At 48.9% G+C, this 27454-nt stretch overlaps 1 protein-coding gene across 1 annotated transcript in view; it reads right to left on the bottom strand.

The window, feature by feature from the left end:
* The window catches only part of LOC138370457 (fibroin heavy chain-like), a 118086-nt gene that overhangs the window by 28466 nt on the left and 62166 nt on the right, over positions 1-27454 (bottom strand). Inside the window, exons 22-38 of the mRNA XM_069334826.1 lie at positions 26419-26580; positions 25250-25411; positions 24782-24943; positions 24301-24520; positions 23142-23357; positions 21118-21344; positions 19111-19407; positions 15764-16060; positions 13038-13235; positions 12490-12786; positions 9764-9961; positions 8910-9350; positions 7031-7318; positions 4962-5321; positions 2355-2840; positions 1852-2031; positions 124-411 (exon numbers count right to left, since the gene is read on the bottom strand). Of these exons, the coding sequence (XP_069190927.1) occupies positions 124-411; positions 1852-2031; positions 2355-2840; positions 4962-5321; positions 7031-7318; positions 8910-9350; positions 9764-9961; positions 12490-12786; positions 13038-13235; positions 15764-16060; positions 19111-19407; positions 21118-21344; positions 23142-23357; positions 24301-24520; positions 24782-24943; positions 25250-25411; positions 26419-26580 (4479 nt within the window). The remainder of the gene's footprint in view (positions 1-123; positions 412-1851; positions 2032-2354; positions 2841-4961; positions 5322-7030; positions 7319-8909; positions 9351-9763; positions 9962-12489; positions 12787-13037; positions 13236-15763; positions 16061-19110; positions 19408-21117; positions 21345-23141; positions 23358-24300; positions 24521-24781; positions 24944-25249; positions 25412-26418; positions 26581-27454) is intronic.

Below are 27454 nucleotides of genomic sequence, written 5' to 3'. Positions count from 1 at the left end.
TGTGACTATTAACACCAGTGTGACCATTAACACCAGTGTGACCATTAACACCAGTGTGACCGTTAACACCAGTGTGACCACTAGCACCAGTGTGACCACTAGCACCAGTGTGACCACTTGTACCAGTGTGACCATTAACACCAGTGTGACCATTAACACCAGTGTGACCACTAGAACCTGTGTGACCGTTAACACCAGAGTGACCACTAGCCCTAGTGTGACCATTAACACCAGTGTGACCATTAACACCAGTGTGACCACTAGCCCTAGTGTGACCATTAACACCAGTGTGACCACTAGCACCAGTGTGACCACTAACACCAGTGTGACCACTAGCACCAGTGTGACCATTAACAGCAGTGTGATCACTTGCACCAATGTGACCACTAGCACAAGTGTGACCACTAGCACCTTTGTGATCACTAGCACCAGTATGACCACTAGCACCAGTGTAACCATTAACACCAGTGTCACCACTAGCACCAGTGTCACCACTAGCACCAGTGTGACCATTAACACCAGTGTGACCACTAGCACCAGTGTGACCACTTGCACCAGTGTGACCATTAACACCAGTGTGACCACTAGCCCTAGTGTGACCATTAACACCAGTGTGACCACTAGAACCAGTGTAACCACTTGCACCAGTGTAACCACTTGCACCAGTGTGACCACTTGCACCAGTGTGACCACTAACACCAGTGTGACCACTAGCACCAGTGTGACCATTAACACCAGTGTGACCACTTGCACCTGTGTGACCATTAACACCAGTGTGACCACTTGCACCAATGTGACCACTAGCACCAGTGTCACCACTAGCAACAGTGTGACCACTAGCACCAGTGTGATAACTAGCACCAGTGTGATCAATAGCACCAGTGAGATTAATAGCACCAGTGTGACCACTACCATCTGTGTGACCACTAGCACCAGTGTGACCACAACCACCAGTGTGACCATTAACACCAGTGTCACCATTAACACCAGTGTGACCACTAGCACCAGTGTTACCACTAGCACCAGTGTTCCCATTAACACCAGTGTGACCACTAGCACCGGTGTGACCTCTAGCACCAGAGTGAACACTAGCACCAGTGTGATCATCAACACCAGTGTGACCACTAGCACCAGTGTGATCATTAACACCAGTGTGACCATTAACACCAGTGTTACCACTAGCACCAGTGTGACCACTAGCTCCTTTGTGATCACTAGCACCAGAATGACCACTAGCACCAGTGTGACCATTAACACCAGTGTGACCACTAGCCCTAGTGTGACCATTAACACCAGTGTGACCACTAGCACCAGTGTGACCATTAACACCAGTGTGACCACTTGCACCAGTGTAACCACTTGCACCAGTGTGACCACTTGCACCAGTGTGACCACTAACACCAGTGTGACCACTAGCACCAGTGTGACCATTAACAGCAGTGTGATCACTTGCACCAATGTGACCACTAGCACAAGTGTGACCACTAGCACCTGTGTGATCACTAGCACCAGTATGACCACTAGCACCAGTGTGATCATTAACACCAGTGTAACCATTAACACCAGTAAGACCACTACCACCTGTGCGACCATTATCACCAGTGTGACCATTAACACCAGTGTCACCACTAGCACGAGTGTCACCACTAGCACCAGTGTGACCATTAACACCAGTGTGACCACTAGCACCAGTGTGACCGTTAACACCAGAGTGACCACTAGCACCAGTGTGACCACTTGCACCAGTGTGACCATTAACACCAGTGTGACCACTAGCCCTAGAGTGACCATTAACACCAGTGTGACCACTAGAACCAGTGTGACCATTAACACCAGTGTGACCACTTGCACCAGTGTAACCACGTGCACCAGTGTGACCACTAACACCAGTGTGACCACTAGCACCAGTGTGACCATTAACAGCAGTGTGATCACTTGCACCAATGTGACCACTAGCACAAGTGTGACCACTAACACCTTTGTGATCACTAGCACCAGTGTGATAACTAGCACCAGTGCGATCAATACCACCTGTGTGATCAATAGCACCAGTGTGATCAATAGCACCAGTGTGACCACTAGCGACAGTGTGATCACTAGCACCAGTGTGATCACTATCATCAGTATGATAATAGCACAAGAGTGAAAACTTGCTCCAGTGTGACCACTTGCACCAGTGTGACCACTACCACATGGGTGACCACTAGCACCAGTATGACTACTAGCACCAGTGTGACCACTACCACATGTGTGACCACTAGCACCAGTGTGACCATTAACACCTGTGTGATCACTAGCACCAGTGTGACCACTAGCACCAGTGTGACCACTACCATCTGTGTGACCACTAGCACCAGTGTGACCATTAACACCAGTGTGATCACTACCCCCTGTGTGACCACTTGCACCAGTGAGAACACTACCATCTGTGTGGCCACTTGCACCAGTGAGACCACTACCACCTTTGTGACCATTAACACCAGTGTGACTATTAACACCAGTGTGACCACTAGCACCAGTGTGACCTCTAGCATCAGAGTGACCACTAGCACCAGTGTGATCATTAACAACAGTGTGACCACTAGCACCAGTGTGATCATTAACACAAGTGTGACCAATAACACCAGTGTGACCACTAGCACCAGTGTGATCACTAGCACCAGTAAGACCACTAGCACCAGTGTGATCATTAACACCAGTGTGACCATTAACACCAGTGTTACCACTAGCACCAGTGTGACCACTAGCACATTTGTGATCACTAACACCAGTATGACCACTAGCACCAGTGTGATAATTAACACCAGTGTGTCCATTAACACCAGTGTGACCACTAGCACCTTTGTGATCACTAGCACCAGTATGACCACTAGAACCAGTGTGATCATTAACACCAGTGTGACCATTAACACCAGTGAGACCACTACCACCTGTGTGACCATTAACACCAGTGTGACCATTAACACCAGTGTGACCACTAGCACCAGTGTGGCCATTAACACCAGTGTGACCATTAACACCAGTGTGACCATTAACACCAGTGTGACCACTAGCACCAGTGTGACAATTAACACCAGTGTGACCATTAACACCAGTGTGACCGTTAACACCAGTGTGACCACTAGCACCAGTGTGACCACTAGCACCAGTGTGACCACTTGTACCAGTGTGACCATTAGCACCAGTGTGACCATTAACACCAGTGTGACCACTAGCACCAGTGTGACCGTTAACACCAGAGTGACCACTAGCACCAGTGTGACAACTTGCACCAGTGTGACCATTAACACCAGTGTGACCACTAGCCCTAGTGTGACCATTAACACCAGTGTGACCACTAGCACCAGTGTGACCACTAACACCAGTGTGACCACTAGCACCAGTGTGACCATTAACAGCAGTGTGATCACTTGCACCAATGTGACCACTTGCACAAGTGTGACCACTAGCACCTTTGTGATCACTAGCACCAGTATGACCACTAGCACCAGTGTGATCATTAACACCAGTGTAACCATTAACACCAGTGTCACCACTAGCACCAGTGTCACCACTAGCACCAGTGTGACCATTAACACCAGTGTGACCACTAGCACCAGTGTGACCACTTGTCCAGTGTGACCATTAACACCAGTGTGACCATTAACACCTGTGTGACCACTAGCACCAGTGTGATCATTAACACCAGTGTGACCATTAACACCAGTGAGACCACTACCACCTGTGTGACCATTAACACCAGTGTGACCATTAACACCAGTGTGACCACTAGCACCAGTGTGGCCATTAACACCAGTGTGACCATTAACACCAGTGTGACCATTAACACCAGTGTGACCACTAGCACCAGTGTGACCATTAACACCAGTGTGACAATTAACACCAGTGTGACCGTTAACACCAGTGTGACCACTAGCACCAGTGTGACCACTAGCACCAGTGTGACCACTTGTCCAGTGTGACCATTAACACCAGTGTGACCATTAACACCTGTGTGACCACTAGCACCAGTGTGACCGTTAACACCAGAGTGACCACTAGCACCAGTGTGACAACTTGCACCAGTGTGACCATTAACACCAGTGTGACCACTAGCCCTAGTGTGACCATTAACACCAGTGTGACCACTAGCACCAGTGTGACCACTAACACCAGTGTGACCACTAGCACCAGTGTGACCATTAACAGCAGTGTGATCACTTGCACCAATGTGACCACTACCACAAGTGTGACCACTAGCACCTTTGTGATCACTAGCACCAGTATGACCACTAGCACCAGTGTGATCATTAACACCAGTGTAACCATTAACACCAGTGTCACCACTAGCACCAGTGTGACCACTAGCACCAGTGTGACCATTAACACCAGTGTGACCACTAGCACCAGTGTGACCACTTGCACCAGTGTGACCATTAACACCGGTGTGACAACTAGCCCTAGTGTGACCATTAACACCAGTGTGACCACTTGCACCATTGTGACCACTAGCACCAGTGTCACCACTAGCAACAGTGTGACCACTAGCACCAGTGTGACCATTAACACCAGTGTGACCACTTGCACCAGTGTAACCACTTGCACCAGTGTGACCACTTGCACCAGTGTGACCACTAGCACCAGTGTGACCACTAGCACCAGTGTGACCATTAACACCAGTGTGACCACTTGCACCAATGTGACCACTAGCACCAGTGTCACCACTAGCAACAGTGTGACCACTAGCACCAGTGTGATAACTAGCACCAGTGTGATCATTAGCACCAGTGTGATCAATAGCACCAGTGTGTCCACTAGTAACAGTGTGATAGCTAGAACCAGTGTGATCAATAGCACCAGTGTGATCAATAGCACCAGTGTGATCAATAGCACCAGTGTGGCCACTAGCGCCAGTGTGATCACTAGCACCAGTGTGATCACCATCATCAGTATGATAATAGCCCAAGAGTAAAAATTTGCACCAGTGTGACCACTTGCACCAGTGTGACCACTACCACATGGGTGACCACTAGCACCAGTGTGACTACTAGCACCAGTCTGACTACTACCACCTGTGTGACCACTAGCACCAGTGTGACCATTAACACCAGTGTGACCACTACCACCTGTGTGACCACTTGCACCAGTGAGACCACTACCACCTGCGTGATCACTAGCTCCAGTGTGACCACTAGCACCAGTGTGACCACTACTATCTGTGTGACCACTAGCACCAGTGTGGCCATTAACACCATTGTGACCACTACCACCTGTGTGACCACTTGCACCAGTGAGAACACTACCATCTGTGTGGCCACTTGCACCAGTGAGACCACTAGCACCTGTGTAACCATTAACACCAGTGTGACCATTAACACCAGTGTGACCACTAGCACTAGTGTGACCACTAGCACCAGTGTGACCTCTAGCACCAGTGTGACCACTAGCACCAGTGTGATCATTAACACCAGTGTGACCATTAACACCAGTGTGACCACTAGCACCAGTGTGATCACTAGCACCAGTAAGACCTCTAGCACCAGTGTGATCATTAACAGCAATGTGACCATTAACAGCAGTGTTACCACTAGCACCAGTGTGATCATTATCACCAGTGTGATCATTAACACCAGTGTTACCACTATCACCAGTGTGACCACTAGCACCTTTGTGATCACTAGCACCAGTATGACCACTAGCACCAGTGTGATCATTAACACCAGTGTGACCATTAACACCAGTGTGACCACTAGCACCTTTGTGATCACTAGCACCAGTATGACCACTAGCACCAGTGTGATCATTAACACCAATGTGACCAATAACACCAGTGAGACCACTACCACCTGTGTGACCATTAACACCAGTGTGACCACTATCACCAGTGTGACCATTAACACCAGTGTTACCACTAGCACCAGTGTGACCGTTAACACCAGTGTGACCACTAGCACCAGTGTGACCACTTGCACCAGTGTGACCATTAACACCAGTGTTACCACTAGCGTCATTGTGACCACTACCACCTGTGTGACCACTAGCACCAGTGTGACCATTAACACCAGTGTGACCATTAGCACCAGTGTGACCATTAGCACCAGTGTGACCATTAACACCAGTGTGACAACTAACACCAGTGTGACCACTTGCACCAGTGTAACCACTTGCACCAGTGTGACCACTTGCACCAGTGTGACCACTAACACCAGTGTGACCACTAACACCAGTGTGACCACTTGCACCAATGTGACCACTAGCACCAGTGTCACCACTAGCACCAGTGTGTCCACTAGCACCAGTGTGATAACTAGCACCTGTGTGATCAATAGCACCAGTGTCATCAATAGCACCAGTGTGTCCACTAGCACCAGTGTGATAACTAGCACCAGTGTGATCAATAGCACCAGTGTGATCAATAGCACCAATGTGATCAATAGCACCAGTGTGACCACTAGCGCCAGTGTGATCACTAGCACCAGTGTGATCACTATCATCAGTATGATAATAGCACAAGAGTGAAAACTTGCACCAGTGTGACCACTTGCACCAGTGTGACCACTACCACATGGGTGACCACTAGCACCAGTGTGACTACTAGCACCAGTGTGACTACTACCACCTGTGAGACCACTAGCACCAGTGTGACCATTAACACCTGTGTGATCACTAACACCAGTGTGACCACTAGCACTAGTGTGACCACTACCATCTGTGTGACCACTAGCACCAGTGTGACCACTACCACCTGTGTGACCACTTGCACCAGTTAGAACACTACCACCTGTCTGGCCACTTGTACCAGTGAGACCACTACCACCTGTGTGACCATTAACACCAGTTTCACCTTTAACACCAGTGTGACCACTAGCACCAGTGTGACCATTAACACCAGTGTGACCACTAGCACCAGTGTGACCTCTAGCACCAGAGTGACCACTAACACCAGTGTGATCATTAACACCAGTGTGACCACTAGCACCAGTGTGATCATTAACACCAGTGTGACCATTAACACCAGTGTTACCACTAGCACCAGTGTGACCACTAGCACCTTTGTGATCACTAGCACCAGTATGACCACTAGCACCAGTGTGACCATTAACACTTGTGTGACCACTAGCCCTAGTGTGACCATTAACACCAGTGTGACCACTAGCACCAGTGTGACCATTAACACTAGTGTGACCACTTGCATCAGTGTAACCACTTGCACCAGTGTGACCACTTGCACCAGTGTGACCACTAGCACCTTTGTGATCGCTAGCACCAGTATGACAAATATCACCAGTGTGATCATTAACACCATTGTAACCATTAACACCAGTGAGACCACTACCACCTGTGTGACCATTATCACCAGTGTAACCATTAACACCAGTGTCACCACTAGCACCAGTGTTACCACTAGCAGCAGTGTGACCATTAACACCAGTGTGACCACTAGCACCAGTGCGACCGTTAACACCAGAGTGACCACTAGCACCAGTGTGACCACTTGCACCAGTGTGACCATTAACACCAGTGTTACCACTAGCGTCATTGTGACCACTACCACCTGTGTGACCACTAGCACCAGTGTGACCATTAACACCAGTGTGACCATTAGCACCAGTGTGACCATTAGCACCAGTGTGACCATTAACACCAGTGTGACAACTAACACCAGTGTGACCACTTGCACCAGTGTAACCACTTGCACCAGTGTGACCACTTGCACCAGTGTGACCACTAACACCAGTGTGACCACTAACACCAGTGTGACCACTTGCACCAATGAGACCACTAGCACCAGTGTCACCACTAGCACCAGTGTGTCCACTAGCACCAGTTTGATAACTAGCACCTGTGTGATCAATAGCACCAGTGTCATCAATAGCACCAGTGTGTCCACTAGCACCAGTGTGATAACTAGCACCAGTGTGATCAATAGCACCAGTGTGATCAATAGCACCAATGTGATCAATAGCACCAGTGTGACCACTAGCGCCAGTGTGATCACTAGCACCAGTGTGATCACTATCATCAGTATGATAATAGCACAAGAGTGAAAACTTGCACCAGTGTGACCACTTGCACCAGTGTGACCACTACCACATGGGTGACCACTAGCACCAGTGTGACTACTAGCACCAGTGTGACTACTACCACCTGTGAGACCACTAGCACCAGTGTGACCATTAACACCTGTGTGATCACTAGCACCAGTGTGACCACTAGCACTAGTGTGACCACTACCATCTGTGTGACCACTAGCACCAGTGTGACCACTACTACCTGTGTGACCACTTGCACCAGTGAGAACACTACCACCTGTGTGGCCACTTGTACCAGTGAGACCACTACCACCTGTGTGACAATTAACACCAGTGTCACCTTTAACACCAGTGTGACCACTAGCACCAGTGTGACCATTAACACCAGTGTGACCACTAGCACCAGTGGACCTCTAGCACCAGAGTGACCACTAACACCAGTGTGATCATTAACACCAGTGTGACCACTAGCACCAGTGTGATCATTAACACCAGTGTGACCATTAACACCAGTGTTACCACTAGCACCAGTGTGACCACTAGCACCTTTGTGATCACTAGCACCAGTATGACCACTAGCACCAGTGTGACCATTAACACTTGTGTGACCACTAGCCCTAGTGTGACCATTAACACCAGTGTGACCACTAGCACCAGTGTGACCATTAACACTAGTGTGACCACTTGCACCAGTGTAACCACTTGCACCAGTGTGACCACTTGCACCAGTGTGACCACTAGCACCTTTGTGATCACTAGCACCAGTATGACAAATAGCACCAGTGTGATCATTAACACCATTGTAACCATTAACACCAGTGAGACCACTACCACCTGTGTGACCATTATCACCAGTGTAACCATTAACACCAGTGTCACCACTAGCACCAGTGTTACCACTAGCAGCAGTGTGACCATTAACACCAGTGTGACCACTAGCACCAGTGCGACCGTTAACACCAGAGTGACCACTAGCACCAGTGTGACCACTTGCACCAGTGTGACCATTAACACCAGTGTGACCACTAGCCCTAGTGTGACCATTAACACCAGTGTGACCACTAGAACCAGTGTGACCAATAACACCAGTGTGACCACTTTTACCTGTGTAACCACTTGCACCAGTGTGACCACTTGCACCAGTGTGACCACGAACACCAGTGTGACAACTAGCACCAGTGTGACCATTAACAGCAGTGTGATCACTTGCACCAATGTGACCACTAGCACAAGTGTGACCACTAGCACCTTTGTGATCACTAGCACCAGTATGACTACTAGCACCAGTGTGATCATTAACACCAGTGTAACCATTAACAACAGTGAGACCACTACCACCTGTGTGACCATTATCACCAGTGTGACCATTAACACCAGTGTCACCACTAGCACCAGTGTCACCACTAGCATCAGTGTGATAACTAGCACCAGTGTGATCAATAGCACCAGTGTCATCAATAGCACCAGTGTCATCAATAGCACCAGTGTGTCCACTAGCACCAGTGTGATCAATAGCACCAGTGTGATCAATAGCACCAGTGTGATCAATAGCACCAGTGTGACCACTAGCGCCAGTGTGATCACTAGCACCAGTGTGATCACTATCATCAGTATGGTAATAGCACAAGAGTGAAGACTTGCACCAGTGTGACCACTTGCACCAGTGTGACCACTACCACATGGGTGACCACTAGCACCAGTGTGACTACTAGCACCAGTGTGACCACTACCACCTGTGTGACCACTAGCACCAGTGTGACCATTAACACCTGTGTGATCACTAGCACCAGTGTGACCACTAGCACCAGTGTGACCACTACCATCTGTGTGACCAATAGCACCAGTGTGACCATTAACACCAGTGTGACCACTACCACCTGTGTGACCACTTGCACCAGTGAGAACACTACCATCTGTGTGGCCAATTGCACCAGTGAGACCACTACCACCTGTGTAACCATTAACACCAGTGTGACCATTAACACCAGTGTGACCACTAGCACCAGTGTGACCTCTAGCATCAGAGTGACCACTAGCACCAGTGTGATCATTAACACCAGTGTGACCACTAGCACCAGTGTGATCATTAACACCAGTGTGACCAATAACACCAGTGTGACCACTAGCACCAGTGTGATCACTAGCACCAGTAAGACCACTAGCACCAGTGTGATCATTAACACCAGTGTGACCATTAACATCAGTGTTACTACTAGCACCAGTATGTCTACTAGCACCAGTGTGATCATTAACACCAGTGTGACCATTAAAACCCGTGTGACCACTAGCACCTTTGTGATCACTAGCACCAGTATGACCACTAGCACCAGTGTGATCATTAACACCAGTGTGACCATTAACACCAGTGAGACCACTACCACCTGTGTGACCATTAACACCAGTGTGACCACTAGCACCAGTGTGACCACTGGCACCAGTGTGGCCATTAACACCAGCGTGACCATTAACACCTGTGTGATCATTAACACCAGTGTGACCACTAGCACCAGTGTGACTATTAACACCAGTGTGACCATTAACACCAGTGTGACCATTAACACCAGTGTGACCATTAACACCAGTGTGACCGTTAACACCAGTGTGACCACTAGCACCAGTGTAACAAATTGTACCAGTGTGACCATTAACACCAGTGTGACCTTTAACACCAGTGTGACCATTAACACCAGTGTGACCACTAGCACCAGTGTGACCGTTAACACCAGAGTGACCACTAGCACCAGTGTGACAACTTGCACCAGTGTGACCATTAACACCAGTGTGACCACTAGCCCTAGTGTGACCATTAACACCAGTGTGACCACTAGCACCAGTGTGACCATTAACACCAGTGTGACCACTTGCACCAGTGTAACCACTTGCACCAGTGTAACCACTTGCACCAGTGTGACCACTTGCACCAGAGTGACCAATAACACCAGTGTGACCACTAGCACCAGTGTGACCATTAACAGCAGTGTGATCACTTGCACAAATGTGAACACTAGCACAAGTGTGACCACTAGCACCTTTGTGATCACTAGCAGCAGTATGACCACTAGCACCATTGTGATCATTAACACCAGTGTAACCATTAACACCAGTGAGACCACTACCACCTGTGTGACCATTATCACCAGTGTGACCATTAACACCAGTGTCACCACTAGCACCATTGTCACCACTAGCACCAGTGTGACCATTAACACCAGTGTGACCATTAACACCAGTGTGACCATTAACACCAGTGTGACCACTAGCACCAGTGTGACCACTAGCACCAGTGTGACCGTTAACACCAGTGTGACCACTAGCACCAGTGTGACCACTTGCACCAGTGTGACCACTAGCACCAGTGTGACCATTAACACCAGTGTGATCACTAGCACCAGTGTGACCATTAACACCAGTGTGACCACTTGCACCAGTGTTAGCACTTGCACCAGTGTGACCACTTGTACCAGTGTGACCACTAGCACCAGTGTGACCACTAGCACCAGTGTGACCATTAACACCAGTGTGACCACTTGCACCAATGTGACCACTAGCACTAGTGTCACCACTAGCACCAGTGTCACCACTAGCACCAGTGTGACCACTAGCACCAGTGTGACCATTAACACCAGTGTGACCACTAGCCTCAGTGTGACCGTTAACACCAGTGTGACCACTAGCACCAGCGTGACCACTTGCACCAGTGTGACCATTAACACCAGTGTTACCATTAGCACCATTGTGACCACTACTACGTGTGTGACCACTAGCACCAGTGTGACCATTAACACCAGTGTTACAACTAGCACCCGTGTGACCATTAACACCAGTGTGACCACTTGCACCAATGTGACCACTAGCACCAGTGTCACCACTAGCACCAGTGTGACCACTAGTACCAGTGTGATAACTAGCACCAGTGTGATCAATAGCACCAGTGTGATCAATTTCACCAGTGTGACCACTAGCGCCAGTGTGATCACTAGCACCAGTGTGATCACTATTATCAGTATGATAATAGCACAAGAGTGAAAACTTGCACCGGTGTGACCACTACCACCTGTGTGACCACTAGCACCAGTGTGACCATTACCACCTGTGTGATCACTAGTACCAGTGTGACCACTAGCACCAGTGTGACCATTACCATCTGTGTGACCACTAGCACCAGTGTGACCATTAACACCAGTGTGACCACTACCACCTGTGTGACCACTACTACCTGTGTGACCACTTGCACCAGTGAGAACACTACCACCTGTGTGGCCACTTGCACCAGTGAGACCACTACCACCTGTGTGACCATTAACACCAGTGTCACCATTAACCGCAGTGTGACCACTATTACCAGTGTGACCACTATTACCAGTGTGACCACTAGCACCAGTGTGACCATTAAGACCAGTGTGACCACTAGCACCAGTGTGACCTCTAGCACCAGAGTGACCACTAGCACCAGTGTGATCATTAACACCAGTGTGACCATTAACACCAGTGTGACCACTAGCACCAGTGCGATCACTAGCACCAGTAAGACGACTAGCACCAGTGAGATCATTAACACCAGTGTGACCATTAACACCAGTGTTACCACTAGCACGTTTGTGATCACTAGCACCAGTATGACTACTAGCACCAGTGTGATCATTACCACCAGTGTGACCATTAACACCAGTGTGACCACTAGCACCTTTTTGATCACTAGCACCGGTATGACCACTAGCACCAGTGTGATCATTAACACCAGTGTGACCATTAACACCAATGAGACCACTACCACCTGTGTGACCATTAACACCAGTGTGACCACTTGCACCAGTGTGATCAATAGCACCAGTGTGACCACTAGCGCCAGTGTGATCACTAGCACCAGTGTGATCACTATCATCAGTATGGTAATAGCACAAGAGTGAAGACTTGCACCAGTGTGACCACTTGCACCAGTGTGACCACTACCACATGGGTGACCACTAGCACCAGTGTGACTACTAGCACCAGTGTGACCACTACCACCTGTGTGACCACTAGCACCAGTGTGACCATTAACACCTGTGTGATCACTAGCACCAGTGTGACCACTAGCACCAGTGTGACCACTACCATCTGTGTGACCAATAGCACCAGTGTGACCATTAACACCAGTGTGACCACTACCACCTGTGTGACCACTTGCACCAGTGAGAACACTACCATCTGTGTGGCCAATTGCACCAGTGAGACCACTACCACCTGTGTAACCATTAACACCAGTGTGACCATTAACACCAGTGTGACCACTAGCACCAGTGTGACCTCTAGCATCAGAGTGACCACTAGCACCAGTGTGATCATTAACACCAGTGTGACCACTAGCACCAGTGTGATCATTAACACCAGTGTGACCAATAACACCAGTGTGACCACTAGCACCAGTGTGATCACTAGCACCAGTAAGACCACTAGCACCAGTGTGATCATTAACACCAGTGTGACCATTAACATCAGTGTTACTACTAGCACCAGTATGTCTACTAGCACCAGTGTGATCATTAACACCAGTGTGACCATTAAAACCCGTGTGACCACTAGCACCTTTGTGATCACTAGCACCAGTATGACCACTAGCACCAGTGTGATCATTAACACCAGTGTGACCATTAACACCAGTGAGACCACTACCACCTGTGTGACCATTAACACCAGTGTGACCACTAGCACCAGTGTGACCACTGGCACCAGTGTGGCCATTAACACCAGCGTGACCATTAACACCTGTGTGATCATTAACACCAGTGTGACCACTAGCACCAGTGTGACTATTAACACCAGTGTGACCATTAACACCAGTGTGACCATTAACACCAGTGTGACCATTAACACCAGTGTGACCGTTAACACCAGTGTGACCACTAGCACCAGTGTAACAAATTGTACCAGTGTGACCATTAACACCAGTGTGACCTTTAACACCAGTGTGACCATTAACACCAGTGTGACCACTAGCACCAGTGTGACCGTTAACACCAGAGTGACCACTAGCACCAGTGTGACAACTTGCACCAGTGTGACCATTAACACCAGTGTGACCACTAGCCCTAGTGTGACCATTAACACCAGTGTGACCACTAGCACCAGTGTGACCATTAACACCAGTGTGACCACTTGCACCAGTGTAACCACTTGCACCAGTGTAACCACTTGCACCAGTGTGACCACTTGCACCAGAGTGACCAATAACACCAGTGTGACCACTAGCACCAGTGTGACCATTAACAGCAGTGTGATCACTTGCACAAATGTGAACACTAGCACAAGTGTGACCACTAGCACCTTTGTGATCACTAGCAGCAGTATGACCACTAGCACCATTGTGATCATTAACACCAGTGTAACCATTAACACCAGTGAGACCACTACCACCTGTGTGACCATTATCACCAGTGTGACCATTAACACCAGTGTCACCACTAGCACCATTGTCACCACTAGCACCAGTGTGACCATTAACACCAGTGTGACCATTAACACCAGTGTGACCATTAACACCAGTGTGACCACTAGCACCAGTGTGACCACTAGCACCAGTGTGACCGTTAACACCAGTGTGACCACTAGCACCAGTGTGACCACTTGCACCAGTGTGACCACTAGCACCAGTGTGACCATTAACACCAGTGTGATCACTAGCACCAGTGTGACCATTAACACCAGTGTGACCACTTGCACCAGTGTTAGCACTTGCACCAGTGTGACCACTTGTACCAGTGTGACCACTAGCACCAGTGTGACCACTAGCACCAGTGTGACCATTAACACCAGTGTGACCACTTGCACCAATGTGACCACTAGCACTAGTGTCACCACTAGCACCAGTGTCACCACTAGCACCAGTGTGACCACTAGCACCAGTGTGACCATTAACACCAGTGTGACCACTAGCCTCAGTGTGACCGTTAACACCAGTGTGACCACTAGCACCAGCGTGACCACTTGCACCAGTGTGACCATTAACACCAGTGTTACCATTAGCACCATTGTGACCACTACTACGTGTGTGACCACTAGCACCAGTGTGACCATTAACACCAGTGTTACAACTAGCACCCGTGTGACCATTAACACCAGTGTGACCACTTGCACCAATGTGACCACTAGCACCAGTGTCACCACTAGCACCAGTGTGACCACTAGTACCAGTGTGATAACTAGCACCAGTGTGATCAATAGCACCAGTGTGATCAATTTCACCAGTGTGACCACTAGCGCCAGTGTGATCACTAGCACCAGTGTGATCACTATTATCAGTATGATAATAGCACAAGAGTGAAAACTTGCACCGGTGTGACCACTACCACCTGTGTGACCACTAGCACCAGTGTGACCATTACCACCTGTGTGATCACTAGTACCAGTGTGACCACTAGCACCAGTGTGACCATTACCATCTGTGTGACCACTAGCACCAGTGTGACCATTAACACCAGTGTGACCACTACCACCTGTGTGACCACTACTACCTGTGTGACCACTTGCACCAGTGAGAACACTACCACCTGTGTGGCCACTTGCACCAGTGAGACCACTACCACCTGTGTGACCATTAACACCAGTGTCACCATTAACCGCAGTGTGACCACTATTACCAGTGTGACCACTATTACCAGTGTGACCACTAGCACCAGTGTGACCATTAAGACCAGTGTGACCACTAGCACCAGTGTGACCTCTAGCACCAGAGTGACCACTAGCACCAGTGTGATCATTAACACCAGTGTGACCATTAACACCAGTGTGACCACTAGCACCAGTGCGATCACTAGCACCAGTAAGACGACTAGCACCAGTGAGATCATTAACACCAGTGTGACCATTAACACCAGTGTTACCACTAGCACGTTTGTGATCACTAGCACCAGTATGACTACTAGCACCAGTGTGATCATTACCACCAGTGTGACCATTAACACCAGTGTGACCACTAGCACCTTTTTGATCACTAGCACCGGTATGACCACTAGCACCAGTGTGATCATTAACACCAGTGTGACCATTAACACCAATGAGACCACTACCACCTGTGTGACCATTAACACCAGTGTGACCACTTGCACCAGTGTGACCATTAACACCAGTGTGACCACTAGCACCAGTGTGACTGTTAACACCAGTGTGACCACTAGCACCAGTGTGACCACTTGCACCAGTGTGACCATTAACACCAGTGTGACCACTAGCACTAGTGTGACCATTAACACCAGTGTGACCACTAGCACCAGTGTGACCGTTAACACCAGAGTGACCACTAGCACCAATGTGACCACTTGCACCAGTGTGACCACTAGCACCAGTGTGACCATTAACACCAGTGTGACCACTAGCACCAGTGTTACCATTAACACCAGTGTGACCACTTGCACCAATGTGACCACTAGCACCAGTGTGACCACTAGCACCAGTGTGACCACTAGCACCAGTGTGCCCATTAACACCAGTGTGACCACTCGCACCAATGTGACCACTAGCACCAGTGTCACCACTAGCAACATTGTGATAGTTAGCACCAGTGTGATCAATAGCACCAGTATGATCACTAGCACCAGTGTGATCAATAGAACCAGTATGATCAATAGCACCAGTGTGATAGCTAGCACTAGTGTGATCAATTGCACCAGTATGATCACTAGCACCAGTGTGATCAATAGAACCAGTGTGATCAATAGCACCAGTGTGACCACTAGCACCAGTGAGACCATTAACACCAGTGTTACCACTAGCACCAGTGCGACCACTTGCACCAGTGTGACCACTAGCACCAGTGTGACCATTAACACCAGTGTGACCACTAGCACCAGTGTGACCACTAACACCAGTGTGACCACCAGCACCAGTGTGACCACTACCACCAGTGTGAACATTAACACCAGTGTGACCATTAACATCAGTGAGACCACTACCACCTGTGTGACCATTAACACCAGTGTGACCACTAGCACCGGTGTGACCACTAGCACCAGTGTGACCATTAACACCTGTGTGACCATTAACACCAGTGTGACCATTAACACCGGTGTGACCACTAGCACCAGAGTGACCATTAACACCAGTGTGACCATTAACACCAGTGTGACCATTAACATCAGTGAGAATACTATCACCTGTGTGACCATTAACACCAGTGTGACCATTAACACCAGTGTGACCACTAGCACCAGTGTGACCATCAACACCAGTGTGACCATTAACACCATTGTGACCATTAACACCAGTGTGACCACTAGCACCAGTGTGACCATTAACACCAGTGTGACCATTAACACCAGTGTGACCACTAGCAACAGTGTGATCAATAGCACCAGTATGATCACTAGCAACAGTGTGATCACTTGCACAAATGTGAACACTAGCACAAGTGTGACCACTAGCACAAGTGTGACCACTAGCACCTTTGTGATCACTAGCAGCAGTATGACCACTAGCACCATTGTGATCATTAACACCAGTGTAACCATTAACACCAGTGAGACCACTACCACCTGTGTGACCATTATCACCAGTGTGACCATTAACACCAGTGTCACCACTAGCACCATTGTCACCACTAGCACCAGTGTGACCATTAACACCAGTGTGACCACTAGCACCAGTGTGACCATTAACACCAGTGTGACCATTAACACCAGTGTGACCACTAGCACCAGTGTGACCACTAGCACCAGTGTGACCGTTAACACCAGTGTGACCACTAGCACCAGTGTGACCACTTGCACCAGTGTGACCACTAGCACCAGTGTGACCATTAACACCAGTGTGATCACTAGCACCAGTGTGACCATTAACACCAGTGTGACCACTTGCACCAGTGTTAGCACTTGCACCAGTGTGACCACTTGTACCAGTGTGACCACTAGCACCAGTGTGACCACTAGCACCAGTGTGACCATTAACACCAGTGTGACCACTTGCACCAATGTGACCACTAGCACCAGTGTCACCACTAGCACCAGTGTCACCACTAGCACCAGTGTCACCACTAGCACCAGTGTGACCATTAACACCAGTGTGACCACTAGCCTCAGTGCGACCGTTAACACCAGTGTGACCACTAGCACCAGTGTGACCACTTGCACCAGTGTGACCATTAACACCAGTGTTACCACTAGCACCATTGTGACCACTACTACGTGTGTGACCACTAGCACCAGTGTGACCATTAACACCAGTGTTACAACTAGCACCCGTGTGACCAATAACACCAGTGTGACCACTTGCACCAGTGTAACCACTTGCACCAGTGTGACCACTTGCACCAGTGTGACCACTAACACCAGTGTGACCACTAGCACCAGTGTGACCATTAACACCAGTGTGACCACTTGCACCAATGTGACCACTAGCACCAGTGTGACCAATAACACCAGTGTGACCACTTGCACCAATGTGACCACTAGCACCAGTGTCACCACTAGCACCAGTGTGACCACTAGTACCAGTGTGATAACTAGCACCAGTGTGATCAATAGTACCAGTGTCATCAATAGCACCAGTGTGTCCACTAGCACCAGTGTGATAACTAGCACCAGTGTGATCAATAGCACCAGTGTGATCAATTTCACCAGTGTGACCACTAGCGCCAGTGTGATCACTAGCACCAGTGTGATCACTATTATCAGTATGATAATAGCACAAGAGTGAAAACTTGCACCGGTGTGACCACTACCACCTGTGTGACCACTAGCACCAGTGTGACCATTACCACCTGTGTGATCACTAGTACCAGTGTGACCACTAGCACCAGTGTGACCATTACCATCTGTGTGACCACTAGCACCAGTGTGACCATTAACACCAGTGTGACCACTACCACCTGTGTGACCACTACTACCTGTGTGACCACTTGCACCAGTGAGAACACTACCACCTGTGTGGCCACTTGCACCAGTGAGACCACTACCACCTGTGTGACCATTAACACCAGTGTCACCATTAACCCCAGTGTGACCACTATTACCAGTGTGACCACTAGCACCAGTGTGACCATTAACACCAGTGTGACCACTAGCACCAGTGTGACCTCTAGCACCAGAGTGACCACTAGCACCAGTGTGATCATTAACACCAGTGTGACCATTAACACCAGTGTGACCACTAGCACCAGTGTGATCACTAGCACCAGTAAGACGACTAGCACCAGTGAGATCATTAACACCAGTGTGACCATTAACACCAGTGTTACCACTAGCACGTTTGTGATCACTAGCACCAGTATGACTACTAGCACCAGTGTGATCATTAACACCAGTGTGACCATTAACACCAGTGTGACCACTAGCACCTTTTTGATCACTAGCACCGGTATGACCACTAGCACCAGTGTGATCATTAACACCAGTGTGACCATTAACACCAGTGAGACCACTACCACCTGTGTGACCATTAACACCAGTGTGACCACTTGCACCAGGGTGACCATTAACACCAGTGTGACCACTAGCACCAGTGTGACTGTTAACACCAGTGTGACCACTAGCACCAGTGTGACCACTTGCACCAGTGTGACCATTAACACCAGTGTGACCACTAGCACTAGTGTGACCATTAACACCAGTGTGACCACTAGCACCAGTGTGACCGTTAACACCAGAGTGACCCCTAGCACCAATGTGACCACTTGCACCAGTGTGACCACTAGCACCAGTGTGACCATTAACACCATTGTGACCACTAGCACCAGTGTTACCATTAACACCAGTGTGACCACTTGCACCAATGTGACCACTAGCACCAGTGTGACCACTAGCACCAGTGTGACCACTAGCACCAGTGTGCCCATTAACACCAGTGTGACCACTCGCACCAATGTGACCACTAGCACCAGTGTCACCACTAGCAACATTGTGATAGTTAGCACCAGTGTGATCAATAGCACCAGTATGATCACTAGCACCAGTGTGATCAATAGAACCAGTATGATCAATAGCACCAGTGTGATAGCTAGCACTAGTGTGATCAATTGCACCAGTATGATCACTAGCACCAGTGTGATCAATAGAACCAGTGTGATCAATAGCACCAGTGTGACCACTAGCACCAGTGAGACCATTAACACCAGTGTTACCACTAGCACCAGTGCGACCACTTGCACCAGTGTGACCACTAGCACCAGTGTGACCATTAACACCAGTGTGACCACTAGCACCAGTGTGACCACTAACACCAGTGTGACCACCAGCACCAGTGTGACCACTACCACCAGTGTGAACATTAACACCAGTGTGACCATTAACATCAGTGAGACCACTACCACCTGTGTGACCATTAACACCAGTGTGACCATTAACCCCAGTGTGACCACTATTACCAGTGTGACCACTAGCACCAGTGTGACCATTAACACCAGTGTGACCACTAGCACCAGTGTGACCTCTAGCACCAGAGTGACCACTAGCACCAGTGTGATCATTAACACCAGTGTGACCATTAACACCAGTGTGACCACTAGCACCAGTGTGATCACTAGCACCAGTAAGACGACTAGCACCAGTGAGGTCATTAACACCAGTGTGACCATTAACACCAGTGTTACCACTAGCACGTTTGTGATCACTAGCACCGGTATGACCACTAGCACCAGTGTGATCATTAACACCAGTGTGACCATTAACACCAGTGAGACCACTACCACCTGTGTGACCATTAACACCAGTGTGACCACTTGCACCAGTGTGACCATTAACACCAGTGTGACCACTAGCACCAGTGTGACTGTTAACACCAGTGTGACCACTAGCACCAGTGTGACCACTAGCACCAGTGTGACCACTTGCACCAGTGTGACCATTAACACCAGTGTGACCACTAGCACTAGTGTGACCATTAACACCAGTGTGACCACTAGCACCAGTGTGACCGTTAACACCAGAGTGACCACTAGCACCAATGTGACCACTTGCACCAGTGTGACCACTAGCACCAGTGTGACCATTAACACCATTGTGACCACTAGCACCAGTGTTACCATTAACACCAGTGTGACCACTTGCACCAATGTGACCACTAGCACCAGTGTGACCACTAGCACCAGTGTGACCACTAGCACCAGTGTGCCCATTAACACCAGTGTGACCACTCGCACCAATGTGACCACTTGCACCAGTGTCACCACTAGCAACATTGTGATAGTTAGCACCAGTGTGATCAATAGCACCAGTATGATCACTAGCACCAGTGTGATCAATAGAACCAGTATGATCAATAGCACCAGTGTGATAGCTAGCACTAGTGTGATCAATTGCACCAGTATGATCACTAGCACCAGTGTGATCAATAGAACCAGTGTGATCAATAGCACCAGTGTGACCACTAGCACCAGTGAGACCATTAACACCAGAGTTACCACTAGCACCAGTGCGACCACTTGCACCAGTGTGACCACTAGCACCAGTGTGACCATTAACACCAGTGTGACCACTAGCACCAGTGTGACCACTAACACCAGTGTGACCACCAGCACCAGTGTGACCACTACCACCAGTGTGAACATTAACACCAGTGTGACCATTAACATCAGTGAGACCACTACCACCTGTGTGACCATTAACACCAGTGTGACCACTAGCACCGGTGTGACCACTAGCACCAGTGTGACCATTAACACCTGTGTGACCATTAACACCAGTGTGACCATTAACACCGGTGTGACCACTAGCACCAGAGTGACCATTAACACCAGTGTGACCATTAACACCAGTGTGACCATTAACATCAGTGAGACCACTATCACCTGTGTGACCATTAACACCAGTGTGACCATTAACACCAGTGTGACCACTAGCACCAGTGTGACCACTAGCACCAGTGTGACCATCAACACCAGTGTGACCATTAACACCATTGTGACCATTAACACCAGTGTGACCACTAGCACCAGTGTGACCATTAACACCGGTGTGACCATTAACACCAGTGTGACCACTAGCACCAGTGTGATCAATAGCACCAGTATGATCACTAGCACCAGTGTGATCAATAGCACCAGTGTGATCAATAGCACCAGTGTGACCACTAGCACCAGTGTGACCATTAACACCAGTGTGAACATTAACACCAGTGTTACCACTAGCACCAGTGCGACCACTTGCATGAGTGTGACCACTAGCACCAGTGTGACCACTAGCACCAGTGTGACTACATGCACCAGTGTGACCATTAACACCAGTGTGACCACTAGCACCATTGTGACCACTACCACCTGTGTGACCACTAGCACCAGTGTGACCATAACACCAGTGTGACCACTAGCACCAGTGTAACAATTAACACCAGTGTGACCACTAGCACCAGTGTGACCACTAGCACCAGTGTGACCATTAACACAAGTGTGACCACTTGCACCAATGTGACCATTAACACCAGTGTGACCACTTGCACCAGTGTGACCACTAGCACAAGTGTAACCACTTGCACCAGTGTGACCACTTGCACCAGTGTTACCACTAACACCAGTGTGACCACTAGCACCAGTGTGACCATTAATACCAGTATGACCACTTGCACAAATGTGACCACTAGCACCAGTGTCACCACTAGCCCCAGTGTGACCACTAGCACCAGTGTGATAACTAGCACCAGTGTGATCAATAGCAGCAGTGTGATCAATAGCACCAGTGTATCCACTAGCACCAGTGTGATAACTAGCACCAGTGTGTCTACTAGCACCAGTGTGATAACTAGCACTAGTAAGACCACTAGCACCAGTGTGATCATTAACACCAGTGTGACCACTAGCACCTTTGTGATCACTAGCACCAGTGTGACCATTAACACCAGTGTGACCACTAGCACCAGTGTGACCATTAACACCAGTGTGACCACTAGCACCAGTGTGACCATTAACACCAGTGTGACCTCTTGCACCAGTCTTACCACTTGCACCAGTGTGACCACTTGCACCAGTGTGACCACTGGCACCAGTGTGACCACTAGCACCAGTGTGACCATTAACACCAGTGTGACCACTTGCACCAATGTGACCACTAGCACCAATGTCACCACTAGCACCAGTGTGACCACTAGCACCAGTGTGACCATTAACACCAGTGTGACCATTCGCACCAATGTGACCACTAGCACCAGTGTCACCATTAGCACCAGAGTTACCACAAGCACAAGTGACAAATAACACCATGGTGACCACTTGCACCAATGTGACCACTAGCACCAGTGTGACCACTAGCACCATTGTGATAGTTAGCCCCAGTGTGATCAATAGCACCAGTATGATCACTAGCACCAGTGTGATCAATAGACCCAGTATGATCAATAGCACCAGTGTGATAGCTAGCACCAGTGTGATCAATTGCACCAGTATGATCACTAGCACCAGTGTGATCAATAGAACCAGTGTGATCAATAGCACCAGTGTGACCACTAGCACCAGTGTAACCATTAACACCAGTGTGAACATTAACACCAGTGTTACCACTAGCACCAATGCGACCACTTGCACCAGTGTGACCATTAACACCAGTGTGACCACTAGCACCAGTGTAACCACTAACACCAGTGTGACCACCAGCACCAGTGTGACCACAACCACCAGTGTGACCATTAACACCAGTGTGACCATTAACATCAGTGAGACCACTACCACCTGTGTGACCATTAACACAAGTGTGACCACTAGCACCGGTGTGACCACTAGCACCAGTGTGACCATTAACACCTGTGTGACCATTAACACCAGTGTGACCACTAGCACCAGTGTGACCATTAACACCAGTGTGACCATTAACACCAGTGTGACCATTAACACCAGTGTGACCATTAACATCAGAGAGACCACTATCACCTGTGTGACCATTAACACCAGTGTGACCATTAACACCAGTGTGACCACTAGCACCAGTGTGACTACTAGCAAGAGTGTGACCATCAACACCAGTGTGACCATTAACACCATTGTGACCATTAACACCAGTGTGACCACTAGCACCAGTGTGACCATTAACACCAGCGTGACCATTAACACCAGTGTGACCACTAGCACCAGTGTGACCATTAACACCAGTGTGACCACTTGCACCAGTGTAACCACTTGCACCAGTGTGACCACTTGCACCAGTGTGACCATAAACACCAGTGTGACCACTAGCACCAGTGTGACCATTAACACCAGTGTGACCACTTGCACCAATGTGACCACTAGTACCAGTGTCACCACTAGCACCAGTGTCACCACTAGCACCAGTGTCACCACTAGGACCAGTGTGACCACTAGCACCAGTGTCACCATTAGCACCAGAGCGACCACTAGCACAAGTGACCATTAATACCATGGTGACCACTAGTACCAGTGTGACCACTAGCACCAGTGTGACCACTAGCACCATAAGTGATAGCATCAGTGTGATCAATAGCACCAGTATGATCACTAGCACCAGTGTGATCAATAGCACCAGTGTGATCAATAGCACCAGTGTGACCACTAGCACCCGTGTGACCATTAACACCAGTGTGAACAATATCACCAGTGTTACCTCTTGCACCAGTGCGACCACTTGCACCAGTGTGACCACTAACACCAGTGTGACCACTAGCACCAGTGTGACCACTAACACCAGTGTGACCACCATCACCAGTGTGACCATTAACACCAGTGTGACCACCAGCACCAGTGTGACCTCTAGCACCAGTGTGACCACTAGCACAAGTGTGATCATTAACACCAGTGTGACCACTAACACCAGTGTGACCACTAGCACCAGTGTGATCACTAGCACCAGTAAGACCACTAGCACCAGTGTGATCATTAACACCAGTGTGACCATTAACACCAGTGTTACCACTAGCACCAGTGTGACCACTAGCAACTTTGTGATCACTAGAACCAGTATGACCACTAGCACCAGTGTGATCATTAACACCAGTGTGACCATTAACACCAGTGAGACCACTACCACCTGTGTGACCATTAACACCAGTGTGACCACTAGCACCAGTGTGATCAATAGCACCAGTGTGATCAATAGCACCAGTGTGATCAATAGCACCAGTGTGATCAATAGCGCCAGTGTGACCACTAGCGCTAGTGTGATCACTAGCACCAGTGTGACCACTAACACCAGTGTGACCACCAGCACCAGTGTGACCTCTAGCACCAGTGTGACCACTAGCACAAGTGTGATCATTAACACCAGTGTGACCACTAACACCAGTGTGACCACTAGCACCAGTGTGATCACTAGCACCAGTAAGACCACTAGCACCAGTGTGATCATTAACACCAGTGTGACCATTAACACCAGTGTTACCACTAGCACCAGTGTGACCACTAGCAACTTTGTGATCACTAGAACCAGTATGACCACTAGCACCAGTGTGATCATTAACACCAGTGTGACCATTAACACCAGTGAGACCACTACCACCTGTGTGACCATTAACACCAGTGTGACCACTAGCACCAGTGTGATCAATAGCACCAGTGTGATCAATAGCACCAGTGTGATCAATAGCACCAGTGTGATCAATAGCGCCAGTGTGACCACTAGCGCTAGTGTGATCACTAGCACCAGTGTGATCACTATCATCAGTATCATAATAGCACAAGAGTGAAAACTTGCACCAGTGTGACCACTTGCATCAATGTGACCACTACCACATGGGTGACCACTAGAACCAGTGTGACTACTAGCACCAGTGAGACCACTACCACCTGTGTGACCACTAGCACCGGTGTGACCATTACCACCAGTGTGACCACTACCACCTGTGTGACCACTAAAACCAGTGTGACCATTAACACCAGTGTGACCACTAGCACCAGTGTGACCACTACCACCAGTGTGATCACTAGCACCAGTAAGACCACTAGCACCAGTGTGATCATTAACACCAGTGTGACCATTAACACCTGTGTTACCACTAGCACCAGTGTGACCATTAACACCAGTGTGACCATTAACACCAGTGTGACCACTAGCACCAGTGTGACCACTAGCACAAGTGTGACCTCTAGCACCAGTGTGACCATTAACACCAGAATGACCACAAGCACCAGTGTGACCACTAGCACCAGTGTGATCAATAGCACCAGTGTGATCAATAGCACCAGTGTGACCACTAGCACCCGTGTGACCATTAACACCAGTGTGAACATTATCACCAGTGTTACCACTTGCACCAGTGCGACCACTTGCACCAGTGTGACCACTAACACCAGTGTGACCACTAGCACCAGTGTGACCACTAACACCAGTTTGACCACCATCACCAGTGTGACCATTAACACCAGTGTGACCACCAGCACCAGTGTGACCTCTAGCACCAGTGTGACCACTAGCACAAGTGTGATCATTAACACCAGTGTGACCACTAACACCAGTGTGACCACTAGCACCAGTGTGATCACTAGCACCAGTAAGACCACTAGCACCAGTGTGATCATTAACACCAGTGTGACCATTAACACCAGTGTTACCACTAGCACCAGTGTGACCACTAGCAACTTTGTGATCACTAGAACCAGTATGACCACTAGCACCAGTGTGATCATTAACACCAGTGTGACCATTAACACCAGTGAGACCACTACCACCTGTGTGACCATTAACACCAGTGTGACCACTAGCACCAGTGTGATCAATAGCACCAGTGTGATCAATAGCACCAGTGTGATCAATAGCACCAGTGTGATCAATAGCGCCAGTGTGACCACTAGCGCTAGTGTGATCACTAGCACCAGTGTGATCACTATCATCAGTATCATAATAGCACAAGAGTGAAAACTTGCACCAGTGTGACCACTTGCATCAATGTGACCACTACCACATGGGTGACCACTAGAACAAGTGTGACTACTAGCACCAGTGAGACCACTACCACCTGTGTGACCACTAGCACCGGTGTGACCATTACCACCAGTGTGACCATTACCATCTGTGTGACCACTAAAACCAGTGTGACCATCAACACCAGTGTGACCACTAGCACCAGTGTGACCACTACCACCAGTGTGATCACTAGCACCAGTAAGACCACTAGCACCAGTGTGATCATTAACACCAGTGTGACCATTAACACCTGTGTTACCACTAGCACCAGTGTGACCATTAACACCAGTGTGACCATTAACACCAGTGTGACCACTAGCACCAGTGTGACCACTAGCACAAGTGTGACCTCTAGCACCAGTGTGACCATTAACACCAGAATGACCACAAGCACCAGTGTGACCACTAGCACCAGTGTGATCACTAGCACCAGTAAGACCACCAGCACCAGTGTGATCATTAACATCAGTGTGACCATTAACACCAGTGTTACCACTAGCACCAGTATGACCACTAGCTCCTTTGTGATCACTAGCACCAGTATGACCACTAGCACCAGTGTGATAATTAACACCAGTGTGACCATTAACACCAGTGTGACCACTAGCACCTTTGTGATCACTAGCACCAGTATGACCA

This window comes from Procambarus clarkii, chromosome 32 (assembly GCF_040958095.1).
Source record: "Procambarus clarkii isolate CNS0578487 chromosome 32, FALCON_Pclarkii_2.0, whole genome shotgun sequence".
Classification (NCBI taxonomy): domain Eukaryota; kingdom Metazoa; phylum Arthropoda; class Malacostraca; order Decapoda; family Cambaridae; genus Procambarus; species Procambarus clarkii.
Note: the sequence above shows the minus strand (reverse complement) of the source record. Positions and strands in the feature narration are given on the sequence as shown.